Source organism: Mugil cephalus, chromosome 11, assembly GCF_022458985.1.
Source record: "Mugil cephalus isolate CIBA_MC_2020 chromosome 11, CIBA_Mcephalus_1.1, whole genome shotgun sequence".
In the NCBI taxonomy this organism is placed as follows: Eukaryota; Metazoa; Chordata; class Actinopteri; order Mugiliformes; family Mugilidae; genus Mugil; species Mugil cephalus.
In genome coordinates this window covers 16,592,674-16,608,268 of record NC_061780.1, presented here as the reverse complement: position 1 = coordinate 16,608,268, position 15,595 = coordinate 16,592,674, and the positions used below count along the sequence as shown (strand labels likewise).

Below are 15,595 nucleotides of genomic sequence, written 5' to 3'. Positions count from 1 at the left end.
ACAGTCACAAAGGGAGATTTATTGCAGACTGTTATATAAGATCAGTTTTCATTGATGTACCTAATGAACTGGCAAATGAGTGTAAACTATTGTGATCATTTAGTTTAAAGGACCTGTTTCACAGTAAAAAGTGCTAATTTTAATCAATCATAAACTCATGTATGTTATGTGTGTCATGTTTATCTGGATTGACTTCATGAAGTGGTTAGTGGTTCTAAACCTGTGTTCACCCTCACAGTGCATCAAACATTTTAAATAATAAATCCAACAAATAAAGAAACGTTTTAAAGCTAAACTGTTTATTGGTAGAGTGAATATTTTACTCATCAGTAACATCTACTGTTCTCGCATCGACAGGCATGATGACAGCATTTCCTCATTCATTCAGCAGTGAAATCTGCATTAACGCAGACTGTACATAAAAATATAAGATGTTTTGTCTTTGTATGATTTGCAAAATAGATACAGTACAGTTACAGTATGTACACAAACCACAGGTGCAAAATAAAGCCGTGTTTTAAAAAGGGAAGAGAATAATAACCACTGAATCAAGATAGACATTGGCTCAAATGAAACAGAAAGAGGAAACACTGACAGATCGATAAGTACCCAGATGCCTTTTAAGACAATACAATTCTCAATCACAGATGCCTTTTTTTTGTTAAACTAACTGAATGGACTGTGTTCACTTCATTTTAGCCACAAACTCCTCGCCCTTCTTGATGGAACCCTTCAGCTCATCCATAGCGTCGGCGACCAGCTTCTCCTCGAAGGCGGACAGCTTGCCCAGCCCAAGGTTCTTCTCAATGCCGTTCTTCCCCAGGAGCAGAGGTGTGGAGAAGTACTTGCACTCTGTCTCCTCAGACCTGACGAAGGCACACTCCACCACACCCTCCTTTCCATTCATGGCGTCCAGGACGGAGAAGGTGAAGCGGGCGCCAGCATAAGCCATGGAGAGGGTAGCGGAGCCGGCCCCGGCCTTGGCCTTGACAACCTCTGTGCCGGCCTCCTGGATCCTACCGGTGAGGGCAGACAGCTGGTCAGCAGGGAACTCCACTTTAGGTGTGCACTGGGAAATGAGGGGAATGATGGTCTTCCCGGCATGACCTCCGATGACTGGCACACTGACACGAGCCGGGTCAAGGCCTTTGAGCTCTGCCACGAAGGTGTTGGCTCTGACAATGTCCAAGGTTGTGACACCGAACACTTTATTGGGGTTGTACACTCCATGCTTCTTCATGACCTCTGATGTAATAGGGATGGTGGAGTTGACAGGGTTGGCAATGACACAGATCATGGCCTCGGGGCAGTAACGGGCGCAGGCATCTGCCAAGGTGGCCACGATGGTGGCATTGGTGTTGAAAAGGTCGTCACGGGTCATGCCAGGTTTTCTGGGCACGCCGGCGGGAATAACCACGACCTCGCAGCCCTTCAGAGCAGCACCGAGCTGGTCGGGGCCCATGTGACCGGTCACCTGGGCCCTTGTCTCGATGTGGCTAAGGTCTGCAGCCACCCCGGGTGTGTGGGCAATATCATAGAGGGAGAGTTGGCTTACCAGGGGGCTGTTCTTGAGCAGCAGGGACAGCGGCTGGCCTATGCCGCCGGAAGCTCCGAGCACGGCCACCTTGGCGTTGTTCTGCGTCGAGGTGGACAAGCTGCGAGCCAGGCTCACGGTGGGTCTCACGGCACGAGAAAACATCTTGTTTTTGTAGTTTTGTTTCTTGTTTCGGCGAAAATGAACCACCTCTGGAGTCCCTCTCCTGCGTGACACCAACGTCCTCTAGCCACGAGCGAACAGGAAGACTAAGCAACAGTCATGCGTCGAAGATAGAGCGCTCGTGCGATCCTACGTCAAACTGCGTCATCACGCACTGTTACGTCGTCGTCTTTATTTCTGCTGCTTTGGGAGGAAAACAAAGCCAGTTCATATTGGAGGTCGGTAAAATTTACATCGGAGATTTGGTAGCGCCGCGCGGATTTTTAACAGCAAGCCAGGTCACCACAGGCAAACCTAGCGGTACGGTAAAGTGTACAGTTGCTGCTTTATTTGTCTCTTCTCCTTTCTGTTTATGTCGCCCTGCTAAAATAAGCTAGCGCCGTGAAATGAACTCCGTCTATTTGCTGGAGTCAGTGCCTCCCTCCTCCCTAGCCCAGCCAGCGTTAGCTAACCACAACAGGTTACATTGTTATGTCGGCTTTGCCTGTCGAGAAATCCCTCTTTGGGGTTATAGTTTGACTCGTGTTTGTACTTAACAGCTAATGCCTTGTCTAGGAGTAGATGTTATGTATTTAACATTATCTAAACAAGTTTTCTTATAGGCTGTGAGCTGTGCATTAGCTGGTGATGTTATTGTAGCGACGTCTGTTGTGTTTATCACTAGCCCTGTTATAAGGGGGACAGAGGGATTAATTTAGCACAAACTCGCACTGGTTAACTGGGACAGTTCACTCTTTGTAGTCAGAGGCTAAACAGTGAAGTCTTTTGTTCCAAGCAGGGTAACCTCTTACATTTTATTCATAACTAAGGGAAGTTACTTAGAACTAATCCGATTTAACAACAGTCTAAAACTGTCCACTTGGTTGTCACATAGGGTTTAATTGTCAAAAAGTGTTTTACATAAGCGATGCCTTGATAGTGTATGTCAAAATTGTGCATATTTTTAGAATAGGCTGGAAGGGGATACATTTTCACCGACTATTTTTGTTTTGGCAGTGACAAGATTGAAGGCCCAACATCTCTCCTCATGATACATCAGCACTAAGTCTACTTTGAGTAAGTATCCAATTGCATGCGGAGGTGTAGATGACACACACTGTATACAACAGTCTTCATGTATGACAGTGACTTTATGTTGTCAGAGCAACAGCAATAAATAGAAGTACAAGTCACAATAATTATAACAATATCCACACTAATATTGTATTTTAAAGCAAAAAGCTCATAACCACCTCTTTCTACTTTCCTTCTTCAGTACTTCTTAAGGATGGCTAGTTGTGGAGAGGTAGACCACTCTGTTAGCTCTCTTCCATCCAGTAAGAAAGGCAGCAACAGTGGCAGCGGAAGTGGGAACAGTGCAGAATCATCATGCTCTGGCTCCAGCAACTCTTCCCCAGCCTTGTCTGTACCAGAGTGTGCCATCTGTCTGCAGAGCTGCGTCCACCCGGTTCAGCTGCCATGCCATCACGTCTTCTGTTTCCTGTGTGTGAAGGGAGCATCCTGGCAGAGCAAACGCTGTGCTCTGTGCAGACAGGAAGTGCCGGATGACTTCCTGGAAAGGCCGACACTTCTATCTCCAGAGGAGCTGAAAGCGTCAGCGGGAGGCCGGGGCGGTGCGGCGAGCGACCACGCTTGGTATTACGAGGGCCGCAATGGTTGGTGGCAATATGACGAGCGAACCAGCCGAGAGCTAGAGGACGCTTTCTCCAAGGGGAAGAAGACGGCTGAAATGCTGATTGCTGGTTTTTTGTATGTAGCTGACTTGGAAAACATGGTGCAGTACAGGCGCAATGAGCACGGCCGTAGGCGCAAGATGAAGAGAGACGTTCTAGATATTCCCAAGAAAGGAGTGGCAGGACTGCGTTTGGACACTGAGGCTGTTACTGGGGCTGTGGGGGCAACAAGTCGAGAAAACTCTGCTGATGGGGCTGATACCACAATAGCAGGTGCACAGCAACCAGGCACAGGTATCACTTCTACTGTTACAGCTCCCTCCGCCACTGCCAGGCCCCCCACTTCACTCGGGGGTCAGCCTGGCCCCAGCACTAGCCCCTCTCTAGAAGATGCTCTCTCCCAGCTCCAAATCAGTCCCAGGCCCACACCTTCCCATGAGCGGTCTGGGCCCGGGGAGGGAGAAGAAGAAGATGAGGAGGAAGAAGCCTCACCTTCCAGGTCCTCCGACCCTCTCACCTCGGTGGACGAGTCTGGCTCTGGAGACTGGAGTGATGATGAGGAAGAAGAGGAGGATGAGGAAGAGGAAGGGGGAGATGGAGAGCGTCTGGAGCCCTGGGAGGACAGGCCACGAAGACAAAGACTGAATCCAGAGGACAGAGCCCCTCCTCGTGCAGAGTCCACCTCTCCCCCTTCCTCATCCAGTAGCAGTGGAAGGTCCAGAATGCCTGATGGCCAGTGTACAGTGACTGAAGTGTGAAGTGATCATTAGTACCATCGCCACCAAATGACCAGGTTCCATTCCATTAATTTATTCCTCACTTTATGCTGTTGTTCAGTCCGTCACAGATCGGTTGTGTGGGATGTATTGGTTGGTCCTGGAAAAATGACATTCAGTGACAAACATAACCATGTTTTCCTCCATTTTGGTGCCTCCTGTTTTTGGTTCACAATGATCAGGATGTATCTGTTTTATTTGTCAGTGTCATCTTAGATATACCCACCAAGTTTGTTCAAATGTCATAGAACTGAGTGTTCTGGGTGCAGCTTGCTGAACAGTCGGATGGATACGCAGCGTTGTCGTGAGCCATGAAGTCTCATAATGTGAGGGTGGTGTAACAGACTTTAGTTGTGGTGTGCGAGCTGTCGTCAGTCTGCTCACTTTTGGTGGCAGGCGTTTGGAGTCTGTTCTTTTTAAGTTCCAGAAAAGTGGAAGTTAAAAGGGAAAACGTAACTTGCCAACCTGCTCCTTACAAACTTACAAGCTATTGGTGTGTTTACATTGATTATCTAATACCCAGAGGGCTGATGGCTGGGTGTCCCAGTCAGATTTGTGACGTTCAGTACAAGACGGTATCGTGGGGATGTTACTCCTGGAAATGGAACTGAGTCATTATTATGAACAGCTGCATTCTAATCCTCTACACTTTAACTCTCTCAGCTAACATAGCACGTAGAAATGGGCTTGTTGAAACCTCAGGTCATATGACTGCTCATGCAGATAATTTAATCCTTGACAACTTGTTCCCTACCCAAAATGATCTTCACATTTCACAGATTAAGGTGTATTTTCCTTCAATATCCTCAAAGTTGAAGTTTTATCCTTTGGAAAGTGTTGTCATTTCAGAGCCGATTTTAATTTGAAGTAAATTTTCAAGCTGGTTATTCAGAAAATAAGAAAGGAAACAGAAGTACTTCGCAATGCTCTTAAGCTACGAGGCTATTTAAATTCCACTCTTAATATTTAACAACTAGCTACCTGCATATGTTTTATGAAATTGAGGCTCATGTTTTAAATAAGTGTGCATCATAATATCATGTATCAGCTTTAAATAATTGGCATCTTAATGAGAACTATTAGTGTTTTCCTTTTTAAAGCTCCTCATTAAATATTCTTATTGTCCCTGATGAAAGTATTCTGAATTGGTGTCTTCCTAAAGTTTTGTGATTTGTGCATGTTTGAGGAGAGAGTTATTAAAACACTATTTGCTGGCAGGATTTTTAGAATTGATGTTTTTTTTGTTTTTTTTTTTTTTCAGTTTGAGTAAGTGTTTTTTTGTGCATTTCTTACAGTTGTAAATCCTCTTCTGTATTATGTCTGAGGGAGTAAAAGAACAAGAACATGCCATTGCTACTGGCCACCCTGCAGAAATTTGAAGTCATGTTGTTTTCACATTTCTTACATGCTAACGTCAGCAGCTGAGTTTTAGACTTTCCATTCAGATTAATGAAGTTTGTAACCCTTTTTGCTTGGCAACTGTTTTTTTTGTTTTGTTTTTTTTTCATATGGTTTGTAATTTAAGAATAAACTGTGTCATTTCATCAACCCAAAGGGATATCATTGGCGTCTGGTTTATTATTTTACTGTGATTCAGTGCATGTCAGTTTGGTACTTAAAATATACACTGACCAGCCACAACATTATGACCACTGACAGGAAAAGTAAATAACATTGGCCACGATGTGATGAGATCCAGACTTTTGGACCTGGCATTAATTCATGTGGATATTGTTAGACATGTACCACCCACCTAGACCAGACCAGGCCCCCCCACCTCCCCATAGCAATGACACTCCTCAACCAACTCAAAAAACAGCACAAGTAACAAACTGATCAAGTATCTATGGGATGATCCACAGAGGCCCCTCCTCTCAACCGATACGACCCAAAGGCCCCCCACTAACAACATTGTGTTGCCAGACAACACAGGACACCCTCAGAAGGCCCATGTTTATTCTCCGATGAGTCATTTGTGTATCTGTCTTGAGATGAAAAGCAGGAGAGTCAATGGGTTCATTTAACCCCCCTCTTTTCTCCAGAGCAAGTGTTTAATTTCCCTTCATTCACCTTGTAGATGTTTGATATTCTGATCACAGCAGGTATTAACGCTCCAGCTGGGTGTCTCGCCAGGAAACATGACCTCTACAAGGAGAGCACTACTCCTGCCATTTCAGTCTGATCGCAGTTGTGCTTTCCTAAGGCCTCATTTGCTGCTCAGACTAATATGCAATGAAATAAGAGCCTCAAAGTGGTGACGCACTTCATTTTAATGAGGCCCAGTGCTTCAGCAATTTTCAGTGTCGTCCATGTAGAAATGAGAAACACAGAGCAAAGTACAAAATCAGACGGATCGTGTCCGATACTTACAGGACCTGACAGGGAGAGTCACGGCATTGTGAGCTCAGAGGAATCTGAAAGAACAGCTGAGCTAACAAAACACGGCAGGTGAAAGAGGAAAGCTGTACAGCAGCATTACTCCCAGGTCTGCTGACAGATGCTGATACCTCACGCTCGTTATACCTCATCAGTGTCCGTCTGCTTCAGTTAGACCGTAAGCCTGAAATTATCTAAACATTACCATAATCAGACTGCCAGGAGACGTGGGAGCAAGACAGACCTCATTTGTTTGACCCAGACGGAGGATTTAGACAAATGTAATGCCATGTTTTGTCTTTTTTTGTTCTTCTTAAAGTCTGGATGAAACAAGCCCTAATTTACAGGGTCAGACTATACAGTGAAGGAAAATGATTTTACGTCAGCAACATGTAACTAGAATCAGTTTCTAAAATCTAAAACAAAAGGAACAAAATACTCTTATTTACAGTATTAGTCATTTCTAGTGAGTGTGTTTATATATTTGCATCTCGTCTCCCACACATGTGAATAACTGGAATACGTCACACACCCTAGAGATGTCAGACAAAATACAGAATGTTACAATGAGTGATTTCTCATCAACAGTGTTCTTGAGACAATAAAGCAGCCAGCGTACTTTAACAGTTCTGTGTGGCACTTTATAAAACAGCTTTAACCAGCATCTCAGTTTCTCTCTGGTGACCTGAGCCGTTCTTAGAGAAATTCAAACCAGGTCATTTGTGTTTGGACTTGCTGGCCAGAGCCTGCAGGTTAGCCGGCCCGCCCCACACCGTCCCAAATACATCCTTCTCAGTCCTCAGAGCCTCTGACAGGGGGAGCTCTCTTCCTGACAACACTACTTTCTTCACAGCCTGAATCACAGGAGCAGGTCCTTTCGTGTATCGACTGAGCCAGTTTTCGGCCTGCTGTAAAACAGCGCCTGCAGCTCCTTCTTCCTGACAGGCCTCCAGGACTCCATCTGCCAGTCTGATGTGCAGGCCAAGTTCAGGGTCCACTTTGACAGCGCCGCCGAGCAGTTTCAGAGCGTTCTGGCTTCCGACAATGTGGACAAGTCTTGCGGCACCACCCCAGCCTGGAACCAGACCCATGTGTTTATGGACGAACTGGATCACGCTGCCTGGTGCCATCAATCTGTGATACAGACACACGTCAGATGATGATGATGAAGACGAGCTTTTCAGGAGTTTTCATTTCTGTGTAAAAACATCACCTGAAATCACAGGCAGTGGTGAGTTCTGCGCCTCCTCCCAGCGCTCTCCCCTCCACCACAGCGACAGAGATGAGAGGCAGCCTGCGCTGAGAAATCTATTCAGTCAGCGCACTGTGGTGCACATTATATAACGAAAACCCCTGCTCATTCTGCTGCTTTCATACTTAGCAGAGAGAGAAATGAGAGCACTTACCTGAGCAAACGTGTAAGAGCATTCTGCATGAACATACACATTTTCATCCCATCCTGCAAGGAAAGAGACTTATTGTTGAGACATAGACAACTAAAAACATGCAAGCTAACACGTGCAGTTATACACAGAGGAGGAGATACATTACACAGTTTTTTCAGCTACCTGTGGGTTAGATATTGCCCGCACAGCGTTGAGATCTGACCCAGAGCAGAACGTTTCAGCAGCACCATGAACAATGAGGCCTTTGCCGTCTGTCCAGTTTTCCAGCTGGGTCACCCTGTCCTCCAGATCCACCATCATACTCCCTACGTATAAAAACGATCGTGCTCAAGTTTCACCTCAGAATGTCAGATCTGCACCACAGTAGTCAGTCTGAAAATACAGCGCTGAATGTGCAGTCACCTCACCGGAGAAAGCATTCATGCGAGACGGGTTGTTGATGGTCAGCACAGCTATGCCAGAGTCCTGTTTCAACAGATCGACGGAGCCTCCAGGAAAGGCCTGCAGCTTCTCTCTGATCTCCTCCTGGTTGAAGCCATGGATGCTGGAGTAAACACAGCCACTGCTCTGTGTCTGCAGCAGCCTTGGATAAACACCAGGTATTAGGCATTTCACTGTCTTTTGTGTCATTGCTTCTGTGATCACATGTGTAGTTTGAAGCTAAAAGGTGTAATTTAAGATGAGTAGAGTCGCCATCAAAATTACAAAACTGAATAAATGTTTAAATCTCTCATATTGCTGCTTTTTAAAGTGCTCACTAGTAACGCTACTAAATTAAAATAAGAAATTATTAAATTACACCAAAAATCAAGTAGTTAAAAGAGATGATTTCCAAGACATTGTGTTCAGAAAGTTAATTATCAGCATATGCATTCATTATTTTTGAGAGTGGTAATTTCTGTCCCTCCATCTGAATACATTTCATGTCTTAGTGAGATTAAAACAAAGCAGTGAAATCAAAGAATAATAGTGAACTGAACTTTATTTGTCAGAGGCTGGAATGGAAAATCACCAGAAATGCTGGAGGTCATGAAGTTCAAAACATGCTCAACAAAATAATCATTTTGATTTCTGAATTTTCCTTTGTTTTTTTAGTCGGCTCAACATCATAAACATCTCAAAAATCTCTCCCCAATGTGGTTTAAGAAGCTTTATCAGCTAATATGGTTTCATCAACGTTATCCTCATCACTAAAAACTCTCACAGGTTAACGAGGTTGAATAAATGAAGAAATGGAATATATCATTATATTAGTAATAGTATATCTATACTTGTATACTTGTAAAAGTGCATTTTGAAATTGATTTGTGAACAAATAACCTGGGTTCATCTTTGCGCTCTCCTCTATCGTGTCGTTATCATGGTGATAATAAACTAAACTAACTAGACTCTATTACCTGGTCCAGAGTCCACAGCGGCTGGTGCTCCTCAGGAGACGTCGCCTCAGTGCACAGAGGACCATCTTGTTACTGCACGGAGATGAAACAATGGAGAAAATGTTGGTGGTGAAGATTTTCAATCATCTAGGTCATGGTATGCCAAAAAACAAAACAAAACAAAAAACAAAAACATCAAAAACAAAGCTCAACAAAGGCAATTGGAGTTTTCTTGTTGACGTTTCACCACCAATCTAAGTTCTTCAGATCTAAATGACTTGTGGGAGTTTAAGTATTTTAATAGGAACATCTGGTGAGCAACATCCACAGATGTTCATTCATTATCTAGAGGGGTGCAAAGGGATCTGGAGCCTATTCCAGCTCTCATTGGAAAAACCCTAAAAAGGTGAATAACTCAGAAAGACAAACAACTGTTTACGCCCACATTTATACCTACAGCCAATTTACAAACTCCATTTAGCCTCTCTTTGGTCTGTGGGAAAAGGTCGGAGCGCCCGGAGAAAATACAGAAGGCACAGGGAGAACACAAATACATTGCACACGGAAGCTGTCAGACATCAGCGTTAATCACTACCCCACTGTGGCCCCCACACATGTCCCAAATAAAAACTCAAACCTTTGTTTAGCTTCGCATTCTGAAGGAAATAGTCACTTGTGCTACGAGTTACAGAAAATGCCTCAGATGCATCACTTGAAAATTAATACTGAAGACAATTATGCTTGAGGATGAGGATGGGCTGACCCACTGGGTACGGCAGCCATTGTGCCTATTAAGGTTGTCAGTCATCCAGGTCATACCATTTCCAAAAAAACTTCTTGAGGCCAATTTGCCAGTCACTCAAGTAACCTCTGAAATCCTACACTATGATAGACTAAACAGGCTATTTGGATAAGGGGTGGCATGTCCTAAAATACAATTGAATACACAGTACAATACAATTGAATACACAGTAACAATTATGACTTCGCCATGTTGTCCATGTTCATTTCATCAATACAATACAAGCTGCTATCCCTTCGGTGATTAATCAAAATTGAGCTCTTTTCAAAGTAAGCATTCTTGACATGTCAAAGCTTGGGAAGGGATTAGACTGACAATGGTTCTGTTCTATTCAGTGCGCTACAATCAATTCAATTAACAGAACAATACTATAATTAATCAAGGATCTGTTTACCCTGCTCTGACTTGTCAAAATGGCCACTGTGAAAAGGGCTCCTGACATACATTAAAAACAAGAGCAGTATCGGTGTCACAGATTTGCTGGGACATTTAATGAAACTGAGACACCATTAATGAAAGTGGTTTCACCTGAGACTTCCCTGGTCTGCTCAGAATAATTAGAGACACCTGTGTGACTTCTGAACAGCAGCTGAAGGAGAACTTAAAAGGACTTCAGAGGAAACTGGGTTGGAAATGATATGGAGACAGTTTTAATAGCACTCACAATAAAAAGAAACAGGACGTTAAACTCCTGATATGACATATGGATAATATTTAGCGAGCCCTACAGCTATTTATAGCTGGATAGTAGGCAACTATTCATTAAGTTGGGAAAAGAGAAAAGAATGATTTCATTACACTTTACTGGATGCAGAATATAAAGGAAATCTTCCATAAATGACTAACCGTACCAAAGTTTTGAATTAGTTCTTTTGCTTTGCAGTGAAGTAATTAATGTTTAAATCTTCGTAGCTCTAACGCGTACAACGAGCAGCAGAATAGCTCCATATATTTCGCAAAATGTTTTTAACATCTCACGGTAATCATTATTACAAAGCGTTCAGCTGCAAACGATAAAGGGTAAACACCAACCTTGCTAAATGACAGCCGCGTGGTGTTACACCAAAATGCGCCCCCCTAGAAACTCGAGCTCAGCGGAAATGGTTGTCACGCACTAAATGTAGATTCCGCATCTCTCCCACAAGGGGGCGAAGTGATACTGCAACATCTCAGCAAATTAGATTTGGAATTAATACGTCCATTATCACCCTGTTACCCAACATATGTGTTTAATTTAAAATGATAATAATGTTATTGGGTCACATTCATTGCAAAATCTACAAGCAACAGTTTCCCGATACACATGAACTGTAACACTCTTCATACATAAAGTCTTTGCTCTGCAGAGAGATCTGCTCTTTGTCTGCCACAACTCTGTAAACACAGCATACTGAGGAAGTGCCTCTGCAGACATGTCCATTTTCAGTAGCAGTGACAGTGGGCTGTAAATAACAAGTGATATTACAGTGGTGGCACAGACAGTTGGCACATACACTATATTGCCAAAAGCATTCGCTCACCTGCCTTTACACGCATATGAAGTGACATCCCATTCTTAATCCATGGGGTTTAATATGACATTGGCCCACACTTTGCAGCTTTAACAGCTTCAACTCTTCTGGGAAGGCTTTCCACAAGGTTGAGGAGTGTGTTTAAGGGAAATTTTTGACCATTCTTCCAGAAGGGAATTTGAGTGGTCAGATACTGATGTTGGACGAGAAGTCCTGGCTCGCAGTCTTCGCTCTAATTCCTCCCAAAGGTGCTCTGTTGGGTTGAGGTCAGGACTCTGTGCATGCTATTGAAGTTCTTCCACACCAAACTTTCTCATGTCTTTACAGACCTTGCTTTGTGCGCTGGTGCACAGTCATGTTGGAACAGGAAGGGGCCATAACCAAACTGTTCCCGCAAAGTCGAGAGCACGGAATTGTCCAAAATCTACTGGTATGCTGAAGTATTCAGAGTTCCTTTCACTAAAGGACCAAATCCAGATTTGTCCATTAGATAGCCAGAAAGAGAAGTATGATTTGTCCACTCCAAAGAACGTCTCCACTGCTCTAGACTCCAGTGTTGGTGTGCTTTATACCACTGGATCCGCCGCTTTGCATTGCACGTGGTGATGTATGGTTTGGATGCTGCTGCTCCGCCATGGAAACCCGTTCCATGAAGCTCTCTACATACGGTTGTTGAGCTAATCTGAAGGCCACATGGAGTTTGGAGGTGGCGATTGACTCTGCAGAAAGTTTGCGACCTCTGTGCCTCAGCATCTGTTTTATGTGGCCTTCCATTTTGTGGTTCAGTTGCTGCCGTTTCACTTTCCTATAATGCCTCTGACAGTTGACTGTGGAATAGTATAGTAGCGAGGAAATTTCACGACTGGACTTGTTGCACACCTACCACAGTACCATGCTGGTGTTCGCTGACCTCCCGAAAGAGACCCATTCTTTCACAAATGTTTGTAGAGGCAGTCTCCATGTCTAGGTGTTTCATTTTATTCACCTGTGGCTGCGGAAGTGACTGGAACATCTGAATTCAGTTATTTTGGATGGGTGGGCAAATACAGTATATTATTGTATTTCTTTATGTTTTGCATGGTAAAACTCTAACAAAACATTATTCACTCCCTAAATGACCTTTGCTTGACACCGCTGAGCTGATCTAAAGCATCTAAAAAGCACTAACAATGTGCCGACACCTTGTCAAAACAACAGTCCTCTGAGATGTGGTTTTATGTAGTCAAGCCAAACAACGAACATTCCTGTATACTTCTTCAAATGAAGTGAAACTCGATGGGTATTTATGATTTGGAGAAAGTTATTAACTTAGGACTAAACTCATTCTCTCCTGAGCTGGGGTAGTTTCCGGTAAATACAGTATGGGGTTAATGACAGAGGGGGGAAAAGTTACCACTGAGTTGAGGTTTTGTGTGTGTTTTATCTCAGAAAGAATCCTTTGATGGTGTAAACTTCGAGGAGTCGTTTGCTCCGATTCCCCCCTCAACACGCGTAATATCATACCAACAGGTGCCACCTTCCCGAGGGCCAGTAAAAAGTGTGAAATGTTCCAGGATCGCACTACTATCCAAACACGGAGATAAATCAGTTCCAACCTCCAGGCAAATCTTTAAAAAAATGTCAACATGACTTATTTAAATAATAATAAAATCAAAGTACTGGCATAAATATTAAGGTTTGTAAATATTTCTATAATCTTTTGTGCATATGAGTCAGATAAGAGTGTGATTCTAAAAGCGTGAGCGTTACACTGAAACAAACAAGAATGAGATGGCGTTATAAATAAAGAGGTGGTGCAGGAAAAGGAGTGGAACGGAGCCAAAGAGAGAGGGAGGCTCAGACACTTCCTGCACCGTGGCCTGATCTATGGCTACTGGGAGCATAAATCCTTCACTTCTATGCACACATCCTCCACTGCTCAGCCCTGAGCTCGTCTGTGAAGAAAAACAGACCACAATACTTTACTCTTTCACTCGGGTGAATTCCACAGATGTGTTGAATCAAAGGCTTAAAACTAATTTGTGAACACGTGTTGTTTGAGGAAGACAGGAATATTGTTGTATTCACGTACCAGAAACTTATCTAACATTAACACTTTGGAAATACGGTGAGTGTTTTACAGTTCAGTATTCTGTGGTTTCCCTGCAATTTACAGAACAGCAAAAAGTGTTAAATTAAGACTCAGATGCTTAGTATTAGATTATTGTGTGTGAAAAGAAATGGGGTAAAAAGTCATTTGTGTTATTTCTATGGTTTTTGTGCAACTTTCCTGACTGTAGTGCAAACATAAAAGGTCATAAATGAAAATACCCTGCCCTGTAACCAAGACTGCACCAGAGTCAACCCCGCTCAAAGGTCCACACCTCTCTGGTCTATTTAAAAATGGAGGAAAGAATTCAGGAAGGTTGGCGGGACTCTTCCCAGGCCACCATTCCAGACAAGCTGACTCTATTTCTCGCTCTCTACAGTACTTTCAGCTCTGTCAGCTAGCCTGCAACCTGTCCAGAAATATCACTTTGAAGCGCAGCACCTGGAGGACACAGTGTGGCGTTGAGGAATGTGCATGCACCTCATACTTACAGTGTGTGTGTGTGCGTGTGTCTGTGGTGTGGTGGACTGGAAACCTGTCCCGCGTTCCTTCCACTTCATATGTTTCAGCTTTGAAACCACTTTCTGATTATGCCTCCATTCATCGTCTGCTGAGCCCTTTCATCCTGTTTTATTATGCATCTGGAAATCAATGAGGCAGCCACAGACTGATAATGGAGTCCTGTCTGAAATCACAACACAGCTAATGGGAGAAGGGATATATGCTTTATCCATTTGCCTGTATCCATGCAGAAACGCTGTCACATGCATGCCTCCGAGCGCTACAGTACGTGGCCTCTGAACCGATGCATCAGTGGACAGATCGATATGCAGCTGTCTGGGGTTCCACAGGAAGTCAGGGAATGCGCTGCAGTCAGCACGGCTAAGAGATAAGGAAGTACACACAGTTGTCCGCACGCTCACACACAGACACACACACACACACACACATCAAATAAATGCCAGTAAGGATATATTTCAGGCCAAGAAGAATGGCAGGTTGGCAGGTGCCAGAGGGGCCCGGAGGTTTCCTGTGAGTAGCGGTGGGAGCTGGGTCTGGTTAAAGGGCAGAGATCCAGGAGAAACTACACTTTTTTTTTTTTTTTTTCGATGCAGGCAGCAATGGGAACGTGATACCTCAAAATCCATCTGAACCTGCATCTGCGCTGTTCATTTAAAACCCCTCTTTATCAGTGAAAGTCCTTAACAGTAGCAGTGTTTGCTCGGTCTGCTTTCTTTTCAAATCTAAAAAGAGAAGGAAAAACCAAACAGGTAACATAACCTTAACATCTAAAGGCATAAGATGGAAATAGCTTTACACAGTTACACCTAATGTTCCGTGCTCTATTATTGAGATGAGGCATGGTGGCCAAGAACTGGTTCGCATTCCAATCAGGGTTCACGATGCATAATTTCTAGCGTCATCATTGCCACAGCAACACAAACAAGACTGCGGACACATGCACGCAGATAGTCGCTTACGAACTTGAATCCCCATGCAGTACAGTGAGTTCCTTGAGCGTGTTATTTTTTCCTGGAAAATAAATAAATAAAAATGATGGGAAAATAACTGTTTAAAGTAGCTGCGGTGTCTACTCTTTTTAGTAGAAAAACTAGATCTTGTTGCGTACATTCTTTCCAGTGTTGTGGTTTTGATCTGCACAGGGATCAGGATGGTTAACACCGGTTATATAATGGTCTCAGCATCTGGAAACCTGCAGACTGGAGTGCAGTCCAGCATTGGGAACCTACTCTCCTGGCCAACCTTGACACCGGAAAACTGGGCGGGACAGCCATCTCGGCACTAGGTTGGGCATCTGGAGTTAATGACAATATTTATATTTATATCGGTCGTGGGGTAGGATTTCTG

The 15,595-nt window shown here is 43.8% G+C and overlaps 3 protein-coding genes across 8 annotated transcripts; 1 reads left to right on the top strand and 2 right to left on the bottom strand.

Moving 5' to 3' along the window:
• Nucleotides 1-278: 278 nt before the first annotated feature.
• Nucleotides 279-1,818, bottom strand: mdh2 (malate dehydrogenase 2, NAD (mitochondrial)). Its single transcript, XM_047597695.1, has one exon. The coding sequence runs from the start codon at nucleotides 1,697-1,699 to the stop codon at nucleotides 686-688; it is 1,014 nt and encodes a 337-aa protein (XP_047453651.1). The 5' UTR covers nucleotides 1,700-1,818; the 3' UTR covers nucleotides 279-685.
• A 62-nt stretch (nucleotides 1,819-1,880) lies between these two features.
• On the top strand, nucleotides 1,881-5,720 carry LOC125015752 (E3 ubiquitin-protein ligase rnf146-like). Of its 2 annotated transcripts, none has more exons than XM_047597694.1 (3): nucleotides 1,881-2,017; nucleotides 2,714-2,776; nucleotides 2,975-5,720. In XM_047597694.1, the coding sequence occupies exon 3, from the start codon at nucleotides 2,985-2,987 to the stop codon at nucleotides 4,146-4,148; it is 1,164 nt and encodes a 387-aa protein (XP_047453650.1). In that variant the 5' UTR covers nucleotides 1,881-2,017; nucleotides 2,714-2,776; nucleotides 2,975-2,984; the 3' UTR covers nucleotides 4,149-5,720. The 2 variants fall into 2 exon arrangements, with proteins under 2 accessions (XP_047453650.1, XP_047453649.1); XM_047597693.1 differs by having other exon boundaries at nucleotides 1,882-2,017; nucleotides 2,714-2,772; nucleotides 2,971-5,720.
• Nucleotides 5,721-6,418: 698 nt separating this feature from the next.
• echdc1 (enoyl CoA hydratase domain containing 1) lies at nucleotides 6,419-11,217 on the bottom strand. Of its 5 annotated transcripts, none has more exons than XM_047597711.1 (7): nucleotides 11,159-11,217; nucleotides 9,346-9,417; nucleotides 8,356-8,531; nucleotides 8,111-8,253; nucleotides 7,949-8,001; nucleotides 7,756-7,836; nucleotides 6,419-7,676 (listed from the first exon to the last, which is right to left on the bottom strand). In XM_047597711.1, exons 2-7 carry the CDS (start codon nucleotides 9,408-9,410, stop codon nucleotides 7,259-7,261), a joined length of 936 nt encoding a protein of 311 aa, XP_047453667.1. In that variant the 5' UTR covers nucleotides 9,411-9,417; nucleotides 11,159-11,217; the 3' UTR covers nucleotides 6,419-7,258. The 5 variants fall into 5 exon arrangements, with proteins under 5 accessions (XP_047453667.1, XP_047453669.1, XP_047453670.1 ...); XM_047597713.1 differs by lacking the exon at nucleotides 11,159-11,217 and adding an exon at nucleotides 10,978-11,093; XM_047597714.1 differs by lacking the exon at nucleotides 11,159-11,217 and adding an exon at nucleotides 10,655-10,677.
• Nucleotides 11,218-15,595: the final 4,378 nt, after the last annotated feature.